Source organism: Penicillium canariense, assembly GCF_028826845.1.
Source record: "Penicillium canariense strain IBT 26290 chromosome Unknown utg000001l_segment0_segment0, whole genome shotgun sequence".
NCBI classification, from domain to species: Eukaryota; Fungi; Ascomycota; class Eurotiomycetes; order Eurotiales; family Aspergillaceae; genus Penicillium; species Penicillium canariense.
The window spans coordinates 1299795-1317438 of record NW_026622728.1 but is presented as its reverse complement, the minus strand read 5'-3'; the positions used below and the strand labels follow the sequence as shown (position 1 = coordinate 1317438).

The following is a 17644-nucleotide window of genomic DNA, read 5'->3' as shown; positions in this document are numbered from 1 at the left end:
TTTTTGTTTCGCGGCCTTGCTCGCTACGCATGTTTGGGGGCATTTCATGGTTGATCTACCTGTTTATTTTTTTATTTATGGCGCACACGGTGCTTGATGGTACAAGGCAGTACAGTTTTCTAGCTGAATAATCTGTTTATACTTCATTTGTCACGTAGCTTGTAGATTCGATCCGAGTAGTATTTTTTGAGTGTCCACCGCCCCGGTGCTGTATACTGCAAATCCACGGCAGACCGACCACTACACCGCCTGTTTTATGCGGGCACAATGAGCTTTTTTCCATCAAGGCGACTTACACTTCCACTTTCCACTTTCACATATCCACCCGGGCAACACAATGAGGGTAAGACGGCTCCTAATGAGATAATAGCATTTGCTGACTTTCCTTATCAAGATCCTCGATCCCCAAACTGCGGTTCTCACCAATATCGAGGTGCTGGCCTACCTTACCTCCAACCCACCCCACCGCCCTCCGAGTCGGCCACCCAATGCGCGACAATGGGTACCAAGCCCAGATTTGAGGGACCATAACACAGTCGTCAAGGAGGTAAGCGCTTATGTGCTATTTCATTGTCAATTCCAGCCCTCTTCGATGTCTGGTATAGCAGATCACGTAACAGTGTCTATCGCACAGCCAAGACCACATACCACCCCTCTTCGAACTGGATACTATCCTAATATCACTCACCATTAGGCAAACTCCTAGCTAATCAACGCTTTCTCAGATCCACAACTATGTCGCGCGCATCTCTCCCCATCTCCTCAAATACCCGCGGTACACAGCCCGGCCCACCTCCTCCCAGTCCCAAAGCCAGGCAGCCATGACCCGGACCATGAGGCCAAATGCCACAACCGAAGTCGACCCCTCTACCCTCCCACCGCCAGTCCAATCCACAGAGTCAACACCTATGGATCACGCGCTCCGCGAGCTCATTTCCAGACTCCAGCCCTACGGCCTGACAAAAGCTGAGGTTGTCACGATTCTGAATTTGGGAATCGGTCTCTCTGGAGGCGAATCGGATGGCCCGGCAGGAGAGGTGGGTGGGGATGGGGAGATGGAGGTGGATGAGGCGCCGGCTGTGAACGGGGAAGGCGAGGCGGATGGGGAGGGTGAAGGGGGCGAAGATGACGGCGCTGACTACGGCGTGCTGGCGCTGTTCGACTCCGTCATTGAGGAGCGCGAGGACCGCATGTCAGATGAGGACCTCGTTGCTATCTTAGGGATAATTCGGGAGACATTGTCGGAGAATTATGGGAGTTGAGAAGGGCTGGGTGAAGGGGACTGTTGCCTGTGTCGAGTAAATAAAACTTTGATATCCCGAGGCTTGGTGCCTCAGTTCGAACGTGCTTATATCACGATGATTTGAAAATTTCAGCCTTGTATTCATTGTATATACACCATTCAAGCAATTATCCTTGCATTAATCTATGATACATCCCGAATTATAACCAAGAACTCCATAATGAACGGCCAAGAGTACGGCCATGATGCCATGGCCTTGGAACGAGGACACAGCAGTGGTATCGAGCAAAATAAAAGGGCACTGGCTCACTTGCCAGGAGAGACACCATACATGCATGTTTCTCCTACGCAAAGATGGCCGGATTAATCAGACGTGCACAGAAAGCCCACGGATTCGGCGCCAAAGCCCGGTAGTCTATGAGAGCAAACCCTGCTCTACAGAAGCCTTGGACCAGCGAGCTTGGTGGGTTGAACATAAAAGTTTGGAAACCCATGGCGAAGCAGGCTTGAAGGCCGCACAAAACGACCGGCGGTCAAAATTCCAATGGATATCAAACGAGACGATTCACATCTCTAAACGTATTTTTCTTCTTCCTTTTCTTTGCCTTTGATGAGGTTTCCGAACTGGTTATAGACCGGCTCAGCCGGGTCACCGTTCTCCTTGGCCCACGGGCCAAGATCATCATCGAAAAGATCTCGCTCCTGGCCCTCGCAGACTTCGGAAAGCGTGACCCAGTTCCCATCGTCAGTCCAAAGCCCGCCACGTCCACCGCGCATGTCCCACCAGTCTTGGCCACCCAAAAGCGCTGACTGTGCAGCGTCAAAGCCGTGCGACGAGCGGACGTATCGCCGGAGCAGAGCACGGGCCCAGGGGAAGAACCACATGTTTTCCCACCAGGAGTTGCGAAGTTTGGGGTCTCCGTTGAGGTGAGCCAGGACTGGAACAGAGGCGGAGTAGGGGTTTGTCATGAGAGGGATGCTGTCCCACGAGTGATCATTCGGGTTTGGTAGATGGTCCAGAGTGCCGTTGTATGCTGGCGTTGTTGTCTGCTCGTTGGCAAAGCGGGTCTGGTTGAAGGGATTTGGAAGAGCCGCAATATCCTCCGGCAGTAGGAGTCGGTGCTCTCGTGGGACACCAAACTGACCTTGGAGGAGGGAGGTTTTGGTGATATTGTTGAACTTGATCCATTCAACGTCGTTGCGCGAGAGGATCTGGGTGAAGAACAGCTGAGACTCGTAGTCGACGCCAATACCATACTCGTAACGATGACCAGTCTCGAGGCGGACGCTGATACCATCGATGTTGACGGCATCTGATATACCTAGCATCCCATAAACCCACTCCTTGACCCTATTGACCGTACGGAGACGCTCCAGCTCTCGAATCACTTCCTGCCGTCCAAAGATCTGGGTCAGAGCCTGGTAGTCGGCGTGCTTCTTATGGCGCTCTGCGATCACACGCAGTGCTTCATCATATATGATTCTCACATCAGCAGCCTGACCAACCACCGCACCGGGATTCAACCATCGAGGCCGGTTCAAATGTCCATCCGGATACGTATCCGTCTTCCATCCGTACACATCTGGGGGTAGAGAGGACGCGGGGACAGAGACGCAGCCAGGGTCGCCTTCCAACGCACTATAACAGAGCTTGCTGGCGCCAAAAAGAACCCGCTGTGTGTACTTCTGCACCAGATCGGAGGGGGCGCCCTGGGGCTTCTCTACCACCGCATAGCCATACTTCTTCTGCAGCTTGCCGTTGTTTTTCCTTATGATATCCTGGAACCGTTTGATCAACACTCGCGGGGGCAGCTGGAAGATAACATCCTGGGCATCGACAACCAAGACGAAATCTCGATCCTTCACGATCCGGCTGTTCTTCAGATAATCCCGCACGCGGGTGATCTGATCCACCGTGCGCTCGAACTCAGTCGCCCCAGACTTCTCACGGCCGTATCCGATTAACGTTGGCGGTGGGTATCCGAGGATCATTGCGGACGTCATCGTGCGGCAGGCGCCGCGGGAGCCCTTCGCGGTAGGGACGAGGACATGGAGGTGGGGGTAAGTCGTGTCCAGGTCGTGAGGGAGGGTGTCGTTCACCGTGACATCTGACTTCCGAGGAAGAGCGACCTGCGCATCTTCTGGGCGTTCGGGGAAGGGGTGACGAGATGGGAACTTGGTCCAGAAGTCAGGCTCGGGTTGCTAGATGTCAGTCGTTAACATTCGTTGTACCCCCCAGCAAACGTGGCCGATCACGGTATGCCCATTCCACGGCCGGTTGGGAAAAGATCTTCACTCACCCTAGACGATGAAGATAGCATCCATAAGAAGAGCAGAAACGAGAGGGCAAAGAAGACGATTGCCTTCGCCCTGTGTGTCCGCGGCCGATAATGGGAGGCCTGCCAAAGCACGTTCGTGGCGGTCGACTTGGCCTCGTCGAACTGCGAGAATGGCGGGCTGGACGGCGCCATCCTAACGAAGAGACGCTCAGATGCGAGTGAGGAGAGACTGAGTGGACATTGCGCGCAGCTTCCAACGCTGCGGCGGTGGGACGTTTCAAGTACCTAAGGAAAGGCCACGCGGGAAGTACGCAATCGACGTGGAGATGAACCACTGCGGCGATCGGCGCGCTGGTGCCGTTTCCGGCACGAGCTGTCACAACGGTCGCACGCAACCATTGTACCCCGGCGCATATGTTGTTGGCAAAACTAAGTGGTCTAAATGAACAGAATGATGCTATTGGGCTGATTACTCCAGGTAAATCTCCTCCCGGAGCCGCTGCAAATTGCGGAACAGGCCGCCCCCGGGGCCTCCACTATCGCTATTCCGCCGCTGTTCTGTCCGCGACCTGGGCCCTCGCTGGCTCTCCTCGGCCCTCGCCTGCTGGTGCTCTAATATCCGCCGTCGCTCGTCCACGATCCTCGTCAGTGCATCTACAAACCGCTGGCGCGCTTTCTCCTCCGCTGAGCCCTTCCATACCACCGCCAAGGTTCGTAGAGCCTCCAGGCGACGGGTGGCTGCATCCAGCCCATTGCGGCCACCCCCATCGCTATCCAGCAGCTCCGATATCTCGGTCCGTAATTTCTTTAACATTTCCTGTCCCTTCTCTTCTTGGCTGTGGCTCTCGGCGCCCAGCTCAGGACCAGACACGGAAATAAAGGACGACGAGAAGGATATCTCGGACGGTGGGAGAGGCCAGTCCATTGCATCGCCGAAGGTCTGCACAACGTCTTCTAATCGGGATCGTACTTGATTGAGAGTGCGGAGGTTGGTGATGTATTCGGGGTCGTTCACGACCGCAAGATCCTTCTGCTCCTCTGCCGTTTCCTTCTCTTCCGTTGTAGCCGTGGTATCCTCAGTCGCCTCTTGCGTAAGCTCTGTCGTGCGTCCAGCCGTGAAAGCCTTTGCGGCCGATGGTGGATCTGGAACGAACTTGGTGATGTCGTCCCGCAGGACCTCGGTTAGGGTCTCGGACAGTCCAATTGTCTCGCCGCGTAGCACTTCCACCTCGTAGGCTAGCCGTCCACCGCTGCGGAGAATCTCATCGCTGAGCTGGGACAATGTACTCGATAGTCGGATATTCTGGGCGCTGATCTGCGAGAGCAATGATTGGACCTGGGCCGACAGCTCAGTGAGGGAGACGGAGCCCGGCGCCCGGGTAGCATTGGGCTGGGACGATGCCACCGTCAAGGGTGAGAGTGTCTCATTGAGGAACTCGGCCGGGTCGAAGTTCGGGTCACCAAAGTTGGGAGTCGTGTCGGTTTGCAGCATGAGTGGTTTACCACCAGCTGGTGCAGTTGAGCTGTAGCTTTGAGATGCCATGGGCGTATGTTTGCTGTAATTGTTTTCACCTCATCAGGCCGAGCAACCGTGCCAGATCGTCGAATCAAACCGGATCTTGGGGACCTGAAGATCGGATTGTTGTGTTGGCCGCATCATCCTCCGCACCGCACCCCGGCCATTCACCGCCTTGGAACTACTCGAGTCGAGCCTCCTCACAATGTGTCCTGGACTGGTTAGGAGTTATATGCAAGTGAATGGACTTTCAATATACTTGTGGCAGTCCGAATGTGTACTTGATGTGAGGCGAGAGTTGGAAGCTAGGAGTTTCTGCCCCACTACCTTCTAGATGGGGTACCATACCTTCGTATAATATATATTTCGTATATTACCTATCTATGAACCACAGTATATATATTTTGAAACAGGGCCAACGATTGGTGCTCGTAGCATAGTGTTTAGAGCTCAACAAAGAAAAACCTCCATCAAGTGCAGTGAAAAAGGCAAAGAGATATGGAAAGGAAAAAAAAGGGCTGGTGGAGACGAAATAGGCAAAAAGATAATTGCTGTGCATCATCCGTGAATCGAACACGGGCCTCGTCGATGGCAACGACGAATTCTACCACTAGACCAATGATGCTAGTTGATATATTGTCCGCTAGACTTACATTCCATGAACGGAGGCCATTCTACTGGAGGTCAACTGGGTCGCATTCTACCAGACAGCGGACTTTGATACCAATCCTCCTTGTCCTCCTTGATTGTACATCAAACTCTCGGCCGAGGGGAGTTATCCAGCAGCCAACATAGCTGCCCTGGTCCCAAAAGATATACGAGCTGTGCAATGCCCAAATTCGTACTAGCACCGACACTGCCCCGAAACCAACCCATGGACCATTCATCGGGAGTTAGGCGGCGCCCGGCCTTTACCTACAATTGGGGGCCGCGACCGGGTCCGCGTTCCGTCTGGTGTCTACGTCACGGTGAGGCTTTCTCGTTCTCGTTCAGCGCTGATGAGCCTCACGAGGTCTAAGCCTCCCCGTTTGATTGGTGGCGGCCACGAACAATTAATCACTCATCTCGCCAAAAGCACACTTCGCCAGATAAGACAGTGCAGAAGGTTCGATGTCTTCGAAAGACTCCATCCAAACCTCCTTCCAACCAAACCCCGACAGTCCGCCTTGCGGAAGCACCCCCCTTTCCCCCTCCCCGGGGGGCCCACTAGAAGACATCTGGAAGACTGGGGCCCTCGTGTGTGGCATGACGATGGTCCAGCATGCCCAGCAATCAGACATGCCGTCTCCCCTCGGCTCCGCGCGATTGGTGGCAAAAGTGGAGTTAACATGCCCCGTCGATACAACGATAGCAACATTCATAAAAACAACCAGAAGAGTCCAGGAATGGGAATGGAAGGATTACATTCAGGCATAACGCTCCCGCATCCCCTTCGGCCTGGCCACCGGTCGCGCATACTTCGGTGTACCCGAGTCTATTGCAGTCTGGACAAAAGGTCCGTTGCAACCATATCCGGCATAGAAATTGATCAAAAGCAGGATGGGCGGATACCCTCTGGTTCGGCACAGCAGTAAGACGCGTCCTCCGCATCCGGTATCCCGTATCCCGTAGAAGGCGAACTCAGATGATCAACATGAACTGATAGTTCGGGTACTCGGCAGTCTGGTAGCCAATGTGTAGTGAGCTAGTGGACCATGGTCTTTGCGCCCGACTCAGCCATGGGGGGAGGCTTAGTAGCTCGTAGGCTTGAGCAATTATGCTTGAGCGTGTAATTGGCGAGAATGGGAGCCAAGGGACCAAAGGACCCGTTCAATTCATCCTGGCCCTTGCCCGCCCCACTGCGGAGAAAGCTGGTCGGGAAGTTGGATCGCCTTAGCCCCAAGGCCCGTCGCAAGGCCGATCGGGAGCTCTGTTTACGCTGTACGTACTTCCCAAGGTCGCTCCGATTATTTAAACCTTATGGACCCCCTCATTCTTCCATCCCCATTCACCTTCTGCTCTTCTGTCTGGAGCCTCCACCATCTCCAGCTTCCGATCCCTCTACTTGGTTCCGTCTCTCATCTCTCGATTACCAAACGTCTCTACTTGGAACCATGTCCGTCAACGGTGCTACCACTGGCAAGGCTCCCGCCCAGGATGGGCCCGCCTTTGCCCGTTCAGAGCACGAGCACGGCCTCGTGAAGGTCCAGCCTGCCCGTCTGGCTGACCTGCAGCCCCGGTATGCGGCGAATATCGAGCATGATGTGGATAACCCAGACGCGCATGGATGGTATGCGCACATGAGTAAGTTGCCAGAGCCCGTGGTACGCGATGTAATAAACTACACTGGTCATCAACTCTAACCATCCAATCTTCCCCATTCATAGTACACTCCCTTGGACAATGCATCGGTTTCTGCGGTGCCGTTCCCTGCTGCATCTGCTGCCCCAACCCCTTCAAGCCTGTCGACCAGGGTCAGGTCGGGCTCGTTACCCGATTTGGACGGTTCGTGCAGCTTCCCCGGATCCACCTAACGAACGGTACTGACATTCATTGATAGCTTCGAGCGCTCGGTGGACCCCGGTCTGGTTAAGGTGAACCCGCTCAGCGAGCACTTGACGACCGTCGATGTCAAGATTCAGATCGTCGAAGTTCCGCGTCAGGTCTGCATGACCAAGGACAACGTTACCCTCAATCTGACTTCCGTGATCTACTACCAAGTCACCTCCCCCCACAAGGCCGCTTTCGGCATCTCCAACGTAAGGCAGGCACTAGTGGAGCGCACCCAGACCACCCTGCGTCATGTCATCGGTGCCCGTGTCCTACAGGACGTGATTGAGCGCCGCGAGGAGATCGCGCAGTCTACAGCGGAGATCATCGAGGAGGTAGCTGCGGGCTGGGGCGTGCAGGTCGAGTCCATGCTCATCAAGGACATCATCTTTAGCAACGACTTGCAGGATTCGCTCTCCATGGCCGCCCAGTCCAAGCGGATCGGTGAGAGCAAGGTTATCGCCGCCCGCGCCGAAGTCGAGTCGGCCAAGTTGATGCGCCAGGCAGCCGACATCCTGTCCTCTGCCCCAGCCATGCAGATCCGCTACCTCGAGGCCATGCAGGCGATGGCCAAGACCGCCAACAGCAAGGTCATCTTCCTGCCGGCCATGAATCAGACCGTGCAGCAGCAGCTTGCGGCCGCTGATGGCGCCGGCGAGGGCCCAAGCTCGTACGGTGCCCAGGATCGCAGCCAAAGCGATGGCTTCCAGCGTGCGATGAACGCTCGTGTCGTTGAGGACATATAACGGTATCGTATGGCTTAATCTGATCTAGTGCCTTCATCTACCGTTCGGCTTGCTTTCCATGAATATATGACTACCTTCACTTTGTTATTTATCACGCTCGGTCTTCGAGGGGCGAGGTGACTGGGGGGCCGAGGAGTACTCCTTGGCAGCCTGGTTCTCCCGTCGAGATCTTTCACGCTTTGTACTATGGCTGGACGCGGTTTGGATCCATGACGATACCCACCTTCTTTTTGCTTTGCTTTGCTCTCTGATGATACCTCTGGTTACTGGGTGTCTCAATTAGTTTAATGGTCGGAACTCATAGCATTTCGAATTGAGCTTCAAGATGACTGGATTCTATAAGTAGACCTAAGAAAAATTAAAGAAACCCAAAAATTGAAAAGGATGCTGGTTGGTGAGTCCCTCGTCAAGATCGGCGACGGACAGGTAGCTGTGGCCATCTGGGGGACCACATCTATCGGCCGAAGCACAGCACAACACAACGGCACAACATCCGAGGTCCAAGCACGACAGTGCGAAGAATCCAATTGCCCTTATCAATTGCTAATTCTCAATGCCATCAGCGCCTTCTCCGATCCCCGAGAAACGGCAGTCTCGACCGCCCCACCTTCACTAGGATTGCTGACGCCATCAGACTCCAATTTCACGCCTTGCCCTAACTCTACACGCCATCCCACCGCAAGGAGCTGCGGGGGGTGACAGGCAAAGACGCCATGCCGGAGAAATAAATATGAAGAAGAGGACACCGAAAACAAGCACTGATAAAACGCGTTGCGCTCTTCTTGTCCCCTTGTCCCCCCCTCCCTTCTATACCTCTCTTGTATACCGCGCCTGCCCGTGCCTCATAAATCGCCGCCACCATGTCCTCGAAGAACCACAAGCAGCTCATCATCAATGCCTTCGCGATGCAATCGCCCAGCCATTTGAACCCAGGCCTATTCCGGCATCCGGCTGACAAGGGCGCGGACTACAAGAACATCAAGACGTGGGTCGCGCTGGCGAAGAAACTCGAGGACGCCAAGTTCCACGCCATCTTCTTCGCCGACGTCCTGGGCGGCTACGACGTTTACAAGGGCCCCGCCAATTTAGACCCGACAATTCCTGCCGCGGCGCAATTCCCCATCAATGACCCTCTGTACAGTATCCCGGCCATGGCGGCCGCGACGGAAAGCATCGGCTTCGGCGTGACGGCTTCCACGACGTATGATGCGCCGTATGCTCTTGCGCGACGGTTCTCAACGGTCGACCACCTGAGCAATGGGCGTATTGGGTGGAACATTGTCACCTCGTACCTGGACTCTGCGGCGCGGAACTTCGGGCTCGATACGCAGGTCGAGCACGACGAGCGATACCGCATTGCGGATGAATACCTGGATGTCACATACAAGTTGTGGGAGGGGTCGTGGCGGGATGATGCCGTGACTTGGAAGGCGGACTCGTCTAAGGCCAATAGCTCGGTTGCTGGCCAACAATACGCGGATCCCCGGGGTGTGCGCCAGATCAACCACAAGGGGAAGTACTTCCAAGTGCCTGGCCCGCATCTCTGTGAGCCGAGTCCACAGCGCACGCCGTTCCTGCTGCAGGCGGGGACGTCGACGGCTGGAAAGGCGTTTGCCGCCAAGCACGCCGAAGCGGTGTTCCTTCACGCGCAGAAGCCAGAGCTGGTGCGTCCCTCGGTGGATAGTATCCGCCAGCAAGCTGCCGAACTGGGACGAAACCCGCAAGATATCAAGGTTGTGGCCGGGGCTCTGGTCATCGTGGCAGAGACAGATGAAGCGGCACAGGCCAAATTCGAGGAGTTCAAGAAATACGGAGATCGGGAGGGTGCGCTGGCTCTGTTCGGCGGCTGGACCGGTTATGATCTATCCACGTACGCCGACGACCAGGACTTCCGCTTCGTCGAGTTGCCCGCTGTCAGAAGTATGGTGAACCACTGGGCTAGCACCGTCCCCGGCACAGAAGGCCTGAAGTGGGACAAGAGGACTATTGCTGATTATCTGGTTCTGGGCGGCAATGGGGTCAAAATCATCGGCAGTGTTAAGACAGTCGCTGATGAGTTGGAGCGATGGGTGACCGTTGGTGATGTGGACGGGTTCAACCTCAGCTATGCTAGCCTCCCGGAAACCTTTGACGATATTATCGAGCTTTTGCTTCCCGAGCTGCGACGCCGTGGTCTGTTCTGGTCGGACTATGCGGTCAAAGGAGGAACTTTCCGAGAGAACATGTATGGGCAGCGGGGACAGTCGAGACTCCCCGCGGCTCATCCGGGAGCGCAGTACTTTTGGAAGGCGGGCGAAGAGGTGCCGCCTTACTCATTGAATGAGTCGGAATAAATAGCATTGTTCTAATTTAAAGCATGTCAATTTATCTTGAAGCATTATACGGGCTGAGCACAAGATAGAAGAAAATCAAAGAGAATGAATCCTGAGTACAACGCTTTGATTCTCTAGTACACTATGTATGACAGAAGGAAGTTGTGCCTCTGGTGGTTAATGCGAGGGGACTATTGTTGTCTCGGATAAAATTCTACCATCAAGGATATGGAGTCCATGCTTGCTGTCTAAGGGACGGGACTTGATACCCTCCAGCTATAAGTCATGTTGTTCGAACAGGTCCTGAAGATAGTCACATGTATCTAATCTAGTAAAGGGGAGCCTCGTATAGAAAACAGAAAAAAACACTCAGACATCCCACCAGCCCTCCAAATGGGATTTCAAGTCCATATCCCCAGGAAGCTTCAGATGAGGCGTTAGGTGGGCATGCGGATCAAGCTCCCTCGAAGTCCATCCATTCCCAAAGAACGCAAAACGATTGCCACTGTTGTTGACATAAGTGTACTCCCAGTCTTCCCACCGAGGATCTCGACGAATATAATTTGCATGAGATGCACTCCCCGGGAACAGGCCGTGAATCCGGGCTCCGGGCTGGCCGCCATTATACCACGAACTGCAGTTGGCCGTCCACACAGTGCGCGGGTAGAAGGCATCGCAGTACTCGACAAAGTCATCTGCTGCCTGTTTCGATGGGACGATGGTCTTGATGCCCTGGCTGCGGACCTTGCGAAGTACCTTTGCGATATACGTCACCTGGTTCTCTACGCTGTTCGGCACGGTGCCGCTGTGGCCGGAGGAGTAGGGACCGCCGAGCCAGAGGAGGTTGGGGAAGCCCGGGGTCGCAAAGCCGAGGTACGAATATGGAAATCCGAACTGGCCATCTTTCTTCCAGGCGGATCTGAGGTCGATACCATTGGCGATAATGGAAAATGGTGGGGCGTGGTCGACGTTCGCACCCGTTGAGCAGATTGTCACGTCGACTTCTCGCTCAACTCCGTCCTCCGTGATGATTCCTTTCTCCGTGAATCGCTTGATGCGTGTTCGGATGTAGCTGACGTTGTCCTTGGTTAGTGCCTCGAGATATCCTGGCCCAGGAGTAGGACGGCGGCAGTTAGGCGGGAAGTCAGGAAGAATGATGTCGGCCAGCTCAGGCTTGTCGGCCACTCGCTTCAACATCAACTCGGTCCACTTCTCCTTCAGAGAATGGTTGTCCGGCGTATCTTTGAAAATAGCGCCAAAGCGCTGGAAGAACCCTCTTTCAACTTCTGTGCGATATTCCAGATATTTCTTGGGATCTTTGAATGATTCCAGCTGCGCCTCGGAAAACAGATTCGGCTCTAGTCGGCGCACTCCGGAGTTTCCACTGCTAAAAGAGTCGGCCACCCAAGTGGGATTTCGAGCGTAGTGGTCGACATGGCTGGCGATAGGCTGAATCGAGGGAAGAACCTGCAAGCCAGAAGCACCGTTGCCAATGAGGGCGATTCGCTTCCCTTTCAAGTCAACATTATGATCCCAATTTGACGAATGGAAGAGCGGGCCTTGAAAGGTCTGGATCCCTTCATAATCGGGCAACTTCCAGGCATTAAAGTGGCCGATAGCGTTGATGACGATATCTAGCTTTTCTTCATAGACCTAGAGAGTGGCGTTAGTTGTTGCTCATCTTGAAATATGCTGGGAAAAGATTATTACCTTCTCGGAGCCGTCAACGTGCTTGATGGTCACTTTCCATTTTCCTTCTTCAGCCAGCCACTCGGCTTTCTGTACTTGTTGCTGCGGGCGGAGATACTGGTATACATTGTATTTCCGCGCTACGCCTTGCCAGTAATCTCTGATCTCAGCACCCTGAGCAAACTCTTCTGTCCACTGGGTGTTTGGCGAGAATGCCGATTGGTATGCGTGTGCAGGAATGTCGCATCTCACCCCGGGGTATGTGTTTTCAAACCTATTGTAGCCACCGTTAGATCCCGCCGGTAGGTAAGTACACGAGAGTAGCTTACCATGTGCCTCCCTAGATAAATAGATAACCAAGTTAGCCACTTGGCAAGAGAATATGTGTGAGGATAACGTACCACATCGGCGTTCTTATCATAGATGCGAAGGTCAAGGCCCGGCAGCTTGACGGGTAGCAAGATGCCGGCCGTAATTCCTGAGAGGCCGGCACCAATAATGCCGACCTTAATCGGTCTTACTTCATCAACCGGGTGCTCCTCCAGCTGGAACAGGGGCTTGGGCGCAGCTCCATTTGTATGGATCTCGTCGACAGTGCTTTTAATTGTCACAGAAGGCGCATGGGAGTCCGATGGACCTTTTAGGGGTTCGGTGGTCGTGATATAGGAACTTTGTGGTATATTCGCAACTTGTGGATTCTCCAGGAGAGCCATGATGAATATCAAATACCCGTCGGTCTCTGCGACTCAAAGAAATATCAAATAAATCATCTCGCATTGAATTGGGTTTACTAGCTCTAATGTATGTTTGACCCCTCCCAGTTTTCTGCACGCCATCTGGAACAGTTCGAACGCAACTCGAATCCGAAACTGATCAAGCGCATTTAACAAAGAGGCCACTCAGTGGTACCATCGCAAGTAAGCCGCCAGAAATGGCCATGTTGCAATATGTGCGTTTTTGATTTGTCGTGGCTAACACCATCGCGCACAGCGATGGCGTTAGGGGTTGGAGATGCTTCTTGTCAACAACACCATCAACCCCACTCCAAACGCCATTGCGGGGTGAAAAGCATGGACTGTTAGTGTTCTTGGTCCTTCGCGTTGATAAGCATCTATAATGAACCCGATTCGTTGGGGGTGGCCTAGTCCTTACGGTTGTCTGCTGGACTCTCGGCCGATTCAGAGGTCCCCGAATGACAGAGACTAACAGAGATATAAATGACTATCAATATTCGAATCTTACTGAGTAGTGAAGATTGAATCGAGACTGTTGCCTATCCACACGATGTGATGGGAATCCGTGCACCGGACCGGGGTTCGATGCCTGTATAGTTTCCATATTGAGCCAACATGATTCGCATGGACACGGCAGACGTCTTGGTCAGATCTAAATACACTGAGAATATTCCACGTCATTGAGTAGCTTCGTTGGATTTTGGCCTTCGCATATTCTCAGATAGTTGTACATCAGCGATACGGCGGACGATAGCAGCCACTGGGAAAATGGAATAATTATGCATTTTCTAAGACCAGCAGAAAGTTTAGATACCTGAATTACTATTACAGCGCCCATATTAACATAGATTCTGTTTTGAACTATATCGGCTGTCTCGGCTGCTGGCGACCTTGAATATGCACTATACGGCTTTATACAAACGCCTAGGATAGGCTCCTCTCCGGATTCATAGTAGTATAATGCACGAAGCCGAAGTGCTTCATACACCGCTCGGTATAGCTAGTCTTTTCCCTATAGAGCTAAAATAGTGGATTTTCAGGGTCAAAGCTATCGCCCACAAGCTACTACCCAATCTACTAAAGCTACGAGCGACACTATACTAAGGTCGCTAGTAGGAGATATTCTATAGGAACGTTGGGATAGTAGTAGTTCATGATTACCTTGCCTAGGATAGTATTTGGCCGGTAAGACTATCGCGATAGGGCTAAGTACTGTAGAACGTGGAGAATCGATATTTGTATAGGAAAGATGTAGTAAAGAACAGTTCCTGCGTTACAGAGCGGTCCCTAGGGCGGTCTATAATATGCATACTTTGTGCATTTTCCCAGTGGCCGCTATCGTCCGCCGTAATTAGCGACCTCGAGGCAGAGCCCATCTAAAAGGAGCGATTTTCCAATTCCGAAAAATAAGGGAAGATGAAGAGAATCAAATCTCAAGTGCGCATTGACATCCCTTCAGTACAGATACTATCCCTGGGCTGGACGACAAAATAATTTGGAAACGAATTGTAAAGAATAGGACGGCGGGTGCCAGCCTGGCCTCGGTCGCACTTGGACTTCTCCGAATGACTCACGATAAGCAACTGACTTATTCAGAGCAACTGAGCGTGCAGGTCACCCATGGCCGGATCTAGCCTAATTAGGAAAGTGAGCCCCCCGCTGTCTAGGTGAGGTTTTTCCGCTGTCCAGCCGACCTGCAGCCTGAGAGCAACTCAGCGTTGTGACAACAGGTCGGCTCAGGCCATTCTTTATCGGTCCTCATCCGTAAGTTTATTGGTCCACACATGACCTGAGCCGACCCTCTTCCTAAAATTACCCTCTTACGCATCCTTACGCATTGTTACATAGCAAACTCTAGGTTATTAACTAGATTACTAACTAGATTACTAAATATATAGAAACTATTATTACTAGATTATTAGAAGTCTCCTAGAGATACCCATTATTATTAGTAGTGAAGCTCAAAACTATTTATTAGATGTTTAGATATTTCGAAAACATCGTGCGAACGGGGGATATTTACCACACTCAACCTAACTAGGTACTGTAATAAAAAAAAGAATACGCCGAGCTGAGGGTTTTGCTTATCAATTTCCTCAACATTTATGGCTGCCTGAAGAAACAGTTCGAAATACCAAGCTATATACCTTCGGCACAGATTGTCTTGTTTGTCTGAAGTCGCTCCAGAGCTTCACAAGAGGCACTCGTCGCATTGCTGTTATCATGGCCTCTACCCCACCAACCACCGCGATTCCTCCTCGGACATGGACACGAGCGGACAGCGAGTTCTTCATCTCGAACGACCCATCACTGCTATCCGTCAAGGCTGTCAATGAAGCCTTTGGACGAGAATTCCTATACTGGGGCAAACCCTTCCCCGAAGAAGTCATGCACCAAATTCTCCACGGCTCCATGAGCTTCGGCGTCTACAGGCAGACCCAACCCAAGCCTGAAGATGGGCCTTTCTCTCCTACCGCAGAAAGCACAGAGCAAATTGGACTTGCGCGAATGGTCACAGACGGATCAACCTTTGGATACCTTTCGGACGTCTATGTCCTCCCCGAGTACCAGGGCCATGGACTCGGAAAGTGGCTCATGAACTGCGTGGTGGAGGTCTTCTCCAAAGAAAACATGCCATATCTACGCCGGATCATGCTTCTGACTGGCGATAAGCGGGTGCAAGATTTCTACTCCAAGATTTTTGGCATGAAGGTGATTGGCCATGAGCAACGGCCCGATATTGGACAGGACTTGGTCTTCATGTGTGCACGGCCGAATGCACCTGAGTAGTCTGTTGGGGAGACTGCCATTGTATATTGATTGTGGGCTTTTACAAGGCCTCCATGTTCATAAAAATCAAGATTATAGAATTACTATCTGTATTGATTGATACTGTAGGCTTGTAGACTGGTTGAATATGCGCTCAACAATCCAACGAACTGTATTTCCCCTGCGGTATCAGCTGTCTCCAGCCACTTCTCTGTGAAGAGTCTACGCGGCATTGCTCAATCCCAGATTACAGAGCCTCATGGGCGGTGTCTATTTCACTCTAAAGTGAACACTAGGCTGTTCCAGCTGACCCGAGAGCAGCCGAAGACGTCCGTCCACACTCTCTGAGTCCGAACAGAATGCTTTTCGAGATAACTTCGAATCGTAACTCTGAATTGTGACAATAGAATATTACCAGCTGCGTGATATTGATGCCCCTGGGAGGTACAGCGGCAATGTGACGGTTTATGACCTTAGACACGGTATGTCTTGACGTCATTCACACATATTGCCTTATTCAATCGTGAAAAAGCCATTGGCGGGAATAAGGAAGCCTGCTAGGCCTCTACTGCTCATTTTGAATCACCATGGTAGCTGTAAAGGCGTGGGCAAGTCTTTCCCGAGAACACTCTCTGCCGTGCCAATGTCTCTGTGCAAGGTTATTGAACTGACTCTACAGCAACAGAATAGACACACTTACCCCGGTCCTCTGGGTGCCCAAAATTCGCCGGTCTTGCTAATGTCAAACGTGTCGATGAATGACGCGAGGGACTCGGCAGCTTCACTAGGGGTCACGGCTGCTCCGAAATCAGTCTGATGGTTATGCCATGTGCAACGAAGAGGTCCTGCAAAGGGATAGACTGACCTCCACCAGCGTCCCAATATTTGTCAAACCCAACACCCTTGGTCATCTCCGTCCGCATGAAGCCTGGATGAACCAGGCCCACTGCAATGCCCTGCGGCTTGAGATCTAAGCTCAGCAGCTTCCCGACCATGTTCGACGCTGCCTTGCTAGCGTGATGGCCATAGTTGCCTCCGCCTTCCTTCTCATGGCGAAGCGTTATGCTGCCGCTTTCGCTACTGACGATAATCACCTTGCTCCCCTTGTCCACGAGGCCCGCTTTGACAAGATGGTGCACCACAAAGACAGGGCTGATGGCCGATATGGTGTACATCTTGGTTTGCTTCTCCCAGTCGGGGGAGTCGAAGGTCTCCAAGCCAAAGTACCCCGCTGTGATGATCACCGTGGAGAACTTGGTCGATGCAGGGAGTTGCGAGACCAGCTTTTGACCGACATCGTGCTCGGCGACATCAATCCCTGTCAGCCAAGTAATATCGGACTTCGAGGCAGGAGCCGAGGATCTTGAGGTTGCGAATACATGGTTGGCGGGGTTCTTCGAGTACAGTGCAGCGAGGGCAGCCCCGAGGCCCCGGGTGGCACCCACGATGAGAATTTGGTTGCTCATTCTATCCGTGTTCGAGTTTGCCTCCATGCTTCTCTTTGAGCGCTTGGAGAGGGAGTTGAAGAGAGCAAATGGCACACTTCTCCCAGGTGTATTTGAAAACGCGTCTGACGCAAGAGCGATGACGTAATGATCTGAGCCTAACCCACGCAACTTGAAGCGCCGTATTAGCCTATAATTCGGCAGATGGTGTGCTGCAGACAATTCATGCGCTCTCAGAATGAATGATTATGAAGCCGATAGTGAGGGAGGAATTGCACATAGAGAGGGAGGAAAATAACCGGCAATGGGCGGTCCAGAGGGGCTATCGTTTTCCAAAAGTATGGATTTGGCCAACTACCAGAGGCCGATTAAGGATGGGCAT

General features: G+C 52.7%; 8 protein-coding genes across 8 annotated transcripts; 4 read left to right on the top strand and 4 right to left on the bottom strand.

The window, feature by feature from the left end:
• Positions 1–337: 337 nt before the first annotated feature.
• On the top strand, positions 338–1262 carry N7482_000445 (uncharacterized protein; the record flags this gene model as incomplete). The annotated part of the gene is made up of 3 exons (XM_056682570.1): positions 338–343; positions 395–547; positions 726–1262. The coding sequence occupies 3 exons, from the start codon at positions 338–340 to the stop codon at positions 1260–1262; spliced, it is 696 nt and encodes a 231-aa protein (XP_056546176.1).
• A 554-nt stretch (positions 1263–1816) lies between these two features.
• On the bottom strand, positions 1817–3714 carry N7482_000444 (glycosyltransferase domain-containing protein; the record flags this gene model as incomplete). Its single annotated transcript, XM_056682569.1, has 2 exons — positions 1817–3436; positions 3544–3714. The coding sequence occupies 2 exons, from the start codon at positions 3712–3714 to the stop codon at positions 1817–1819; spliced, it is 1791 nt and encodes a 596-aa protein (XP_056546175.1).
• Positions 3715–3991: 277 nt separating this feature from the next.
• On the bottom strand, positions 3992–5065 carry N7482_000443 (uncharacterized protein; the record flags this gene model as incomplete). The annotated part of the gene is made up of 1 exon (XM_056682568.1): positions 3992–5065. One exon carries the CDS (start codon positions 5063–5065, stop codon positions 3992–3994), a length of 1074 nt encoding a protein of 357 aa, XP_056546174.1.
• Positions 5066–7131: 2066 nt separating this feature from the next.
• Positions 7132–8313, top strand: N7482_000442 (slipin family protein; the record flags this gene model as incomplete). The annotated part of the gene is made up of 3 exons (XM_056682567.1): positions 7132–7321; positions 7405–7522; positions 7578–8313. The coding sequence occupies 3 exons, from the start codon at positions 7132–7134 to the stop codon at positions 8311–8313; spliced, it is 1044 nt and encodes a 347-aa protein (XP_056546173.1).
• An 860-nt stretch (positions 8314–9173) lies between these two features.
• Positions 9174–10646, top strand: N7482_000441 (LLM class flavin-dependent oxidoreductase; the record flags this gene model as incomplete). Its single annotated transcript, XM_056682566.1, has 1 exon — positions 9174–10646. One exon carries the CDS (start codon positions 9174–9176, stop codon positions 10644–10646), a length of 1473 nt encoding a protein of 490 aa, XP_056546172.1.
• Positions 10647–10994: 348 nt separating this feature from the next.
• On the bottom strand, positions 10995–13027 carry N7482_000440 (flavin-containing monooxygenase; the record flags this gene model as incomplete). Its single annotated transcript, XM_056682565.1, has 4 exons — positions 10995–12278; positions 12336–12588; positions 12644–12654; positions 12716–13027. 4 exons carry the CDS (start codon positions 13025–13027, stop codon positions 10995–10997), a joined length of 1860 nt encoding a protein of 619 aa, XP_056546171.1.
• Positions 13028–15271: 2244 nt separating this feature from the next.
• Positions 15272–15838, top strand: N7482_000439 (GNAT family N-acetyltransferase; the record flags this gene model as incomplete). The annotated part of the gene is made up of 1 exon (XM_056682564.1): positions 15272–15838. The coding sequence occupies one exon, from the start codon at positions 15272–15274 to the stop codon at positions 15836–15838; it is 567 nt and encodes a 188-aa protein (XP_056546170.1).
• Positions 15839–16399: 561 nt separating this feature from the next.
• Positions 16400–17310, bottom strand: N7482_000438 (oxidoreductase, short chain dehydrogenase/reductase family superfamily; the record flags this gene model as incomplete). The annotated part of the gene is made up of 3 exons (XM_056682563.1): positions 16400–16466; positions 16518–16614; positions 16683–17310. The coding sequence occupies 3 exons, from the start codon at positions 17308–17310 to the stop codon at positions 16400–16402; spliced, it is 792 nt and encodes a 263-aa protein (XP_056546169.1).
• Positions 17311–17644: the final 334 nt, after the last annotated feature.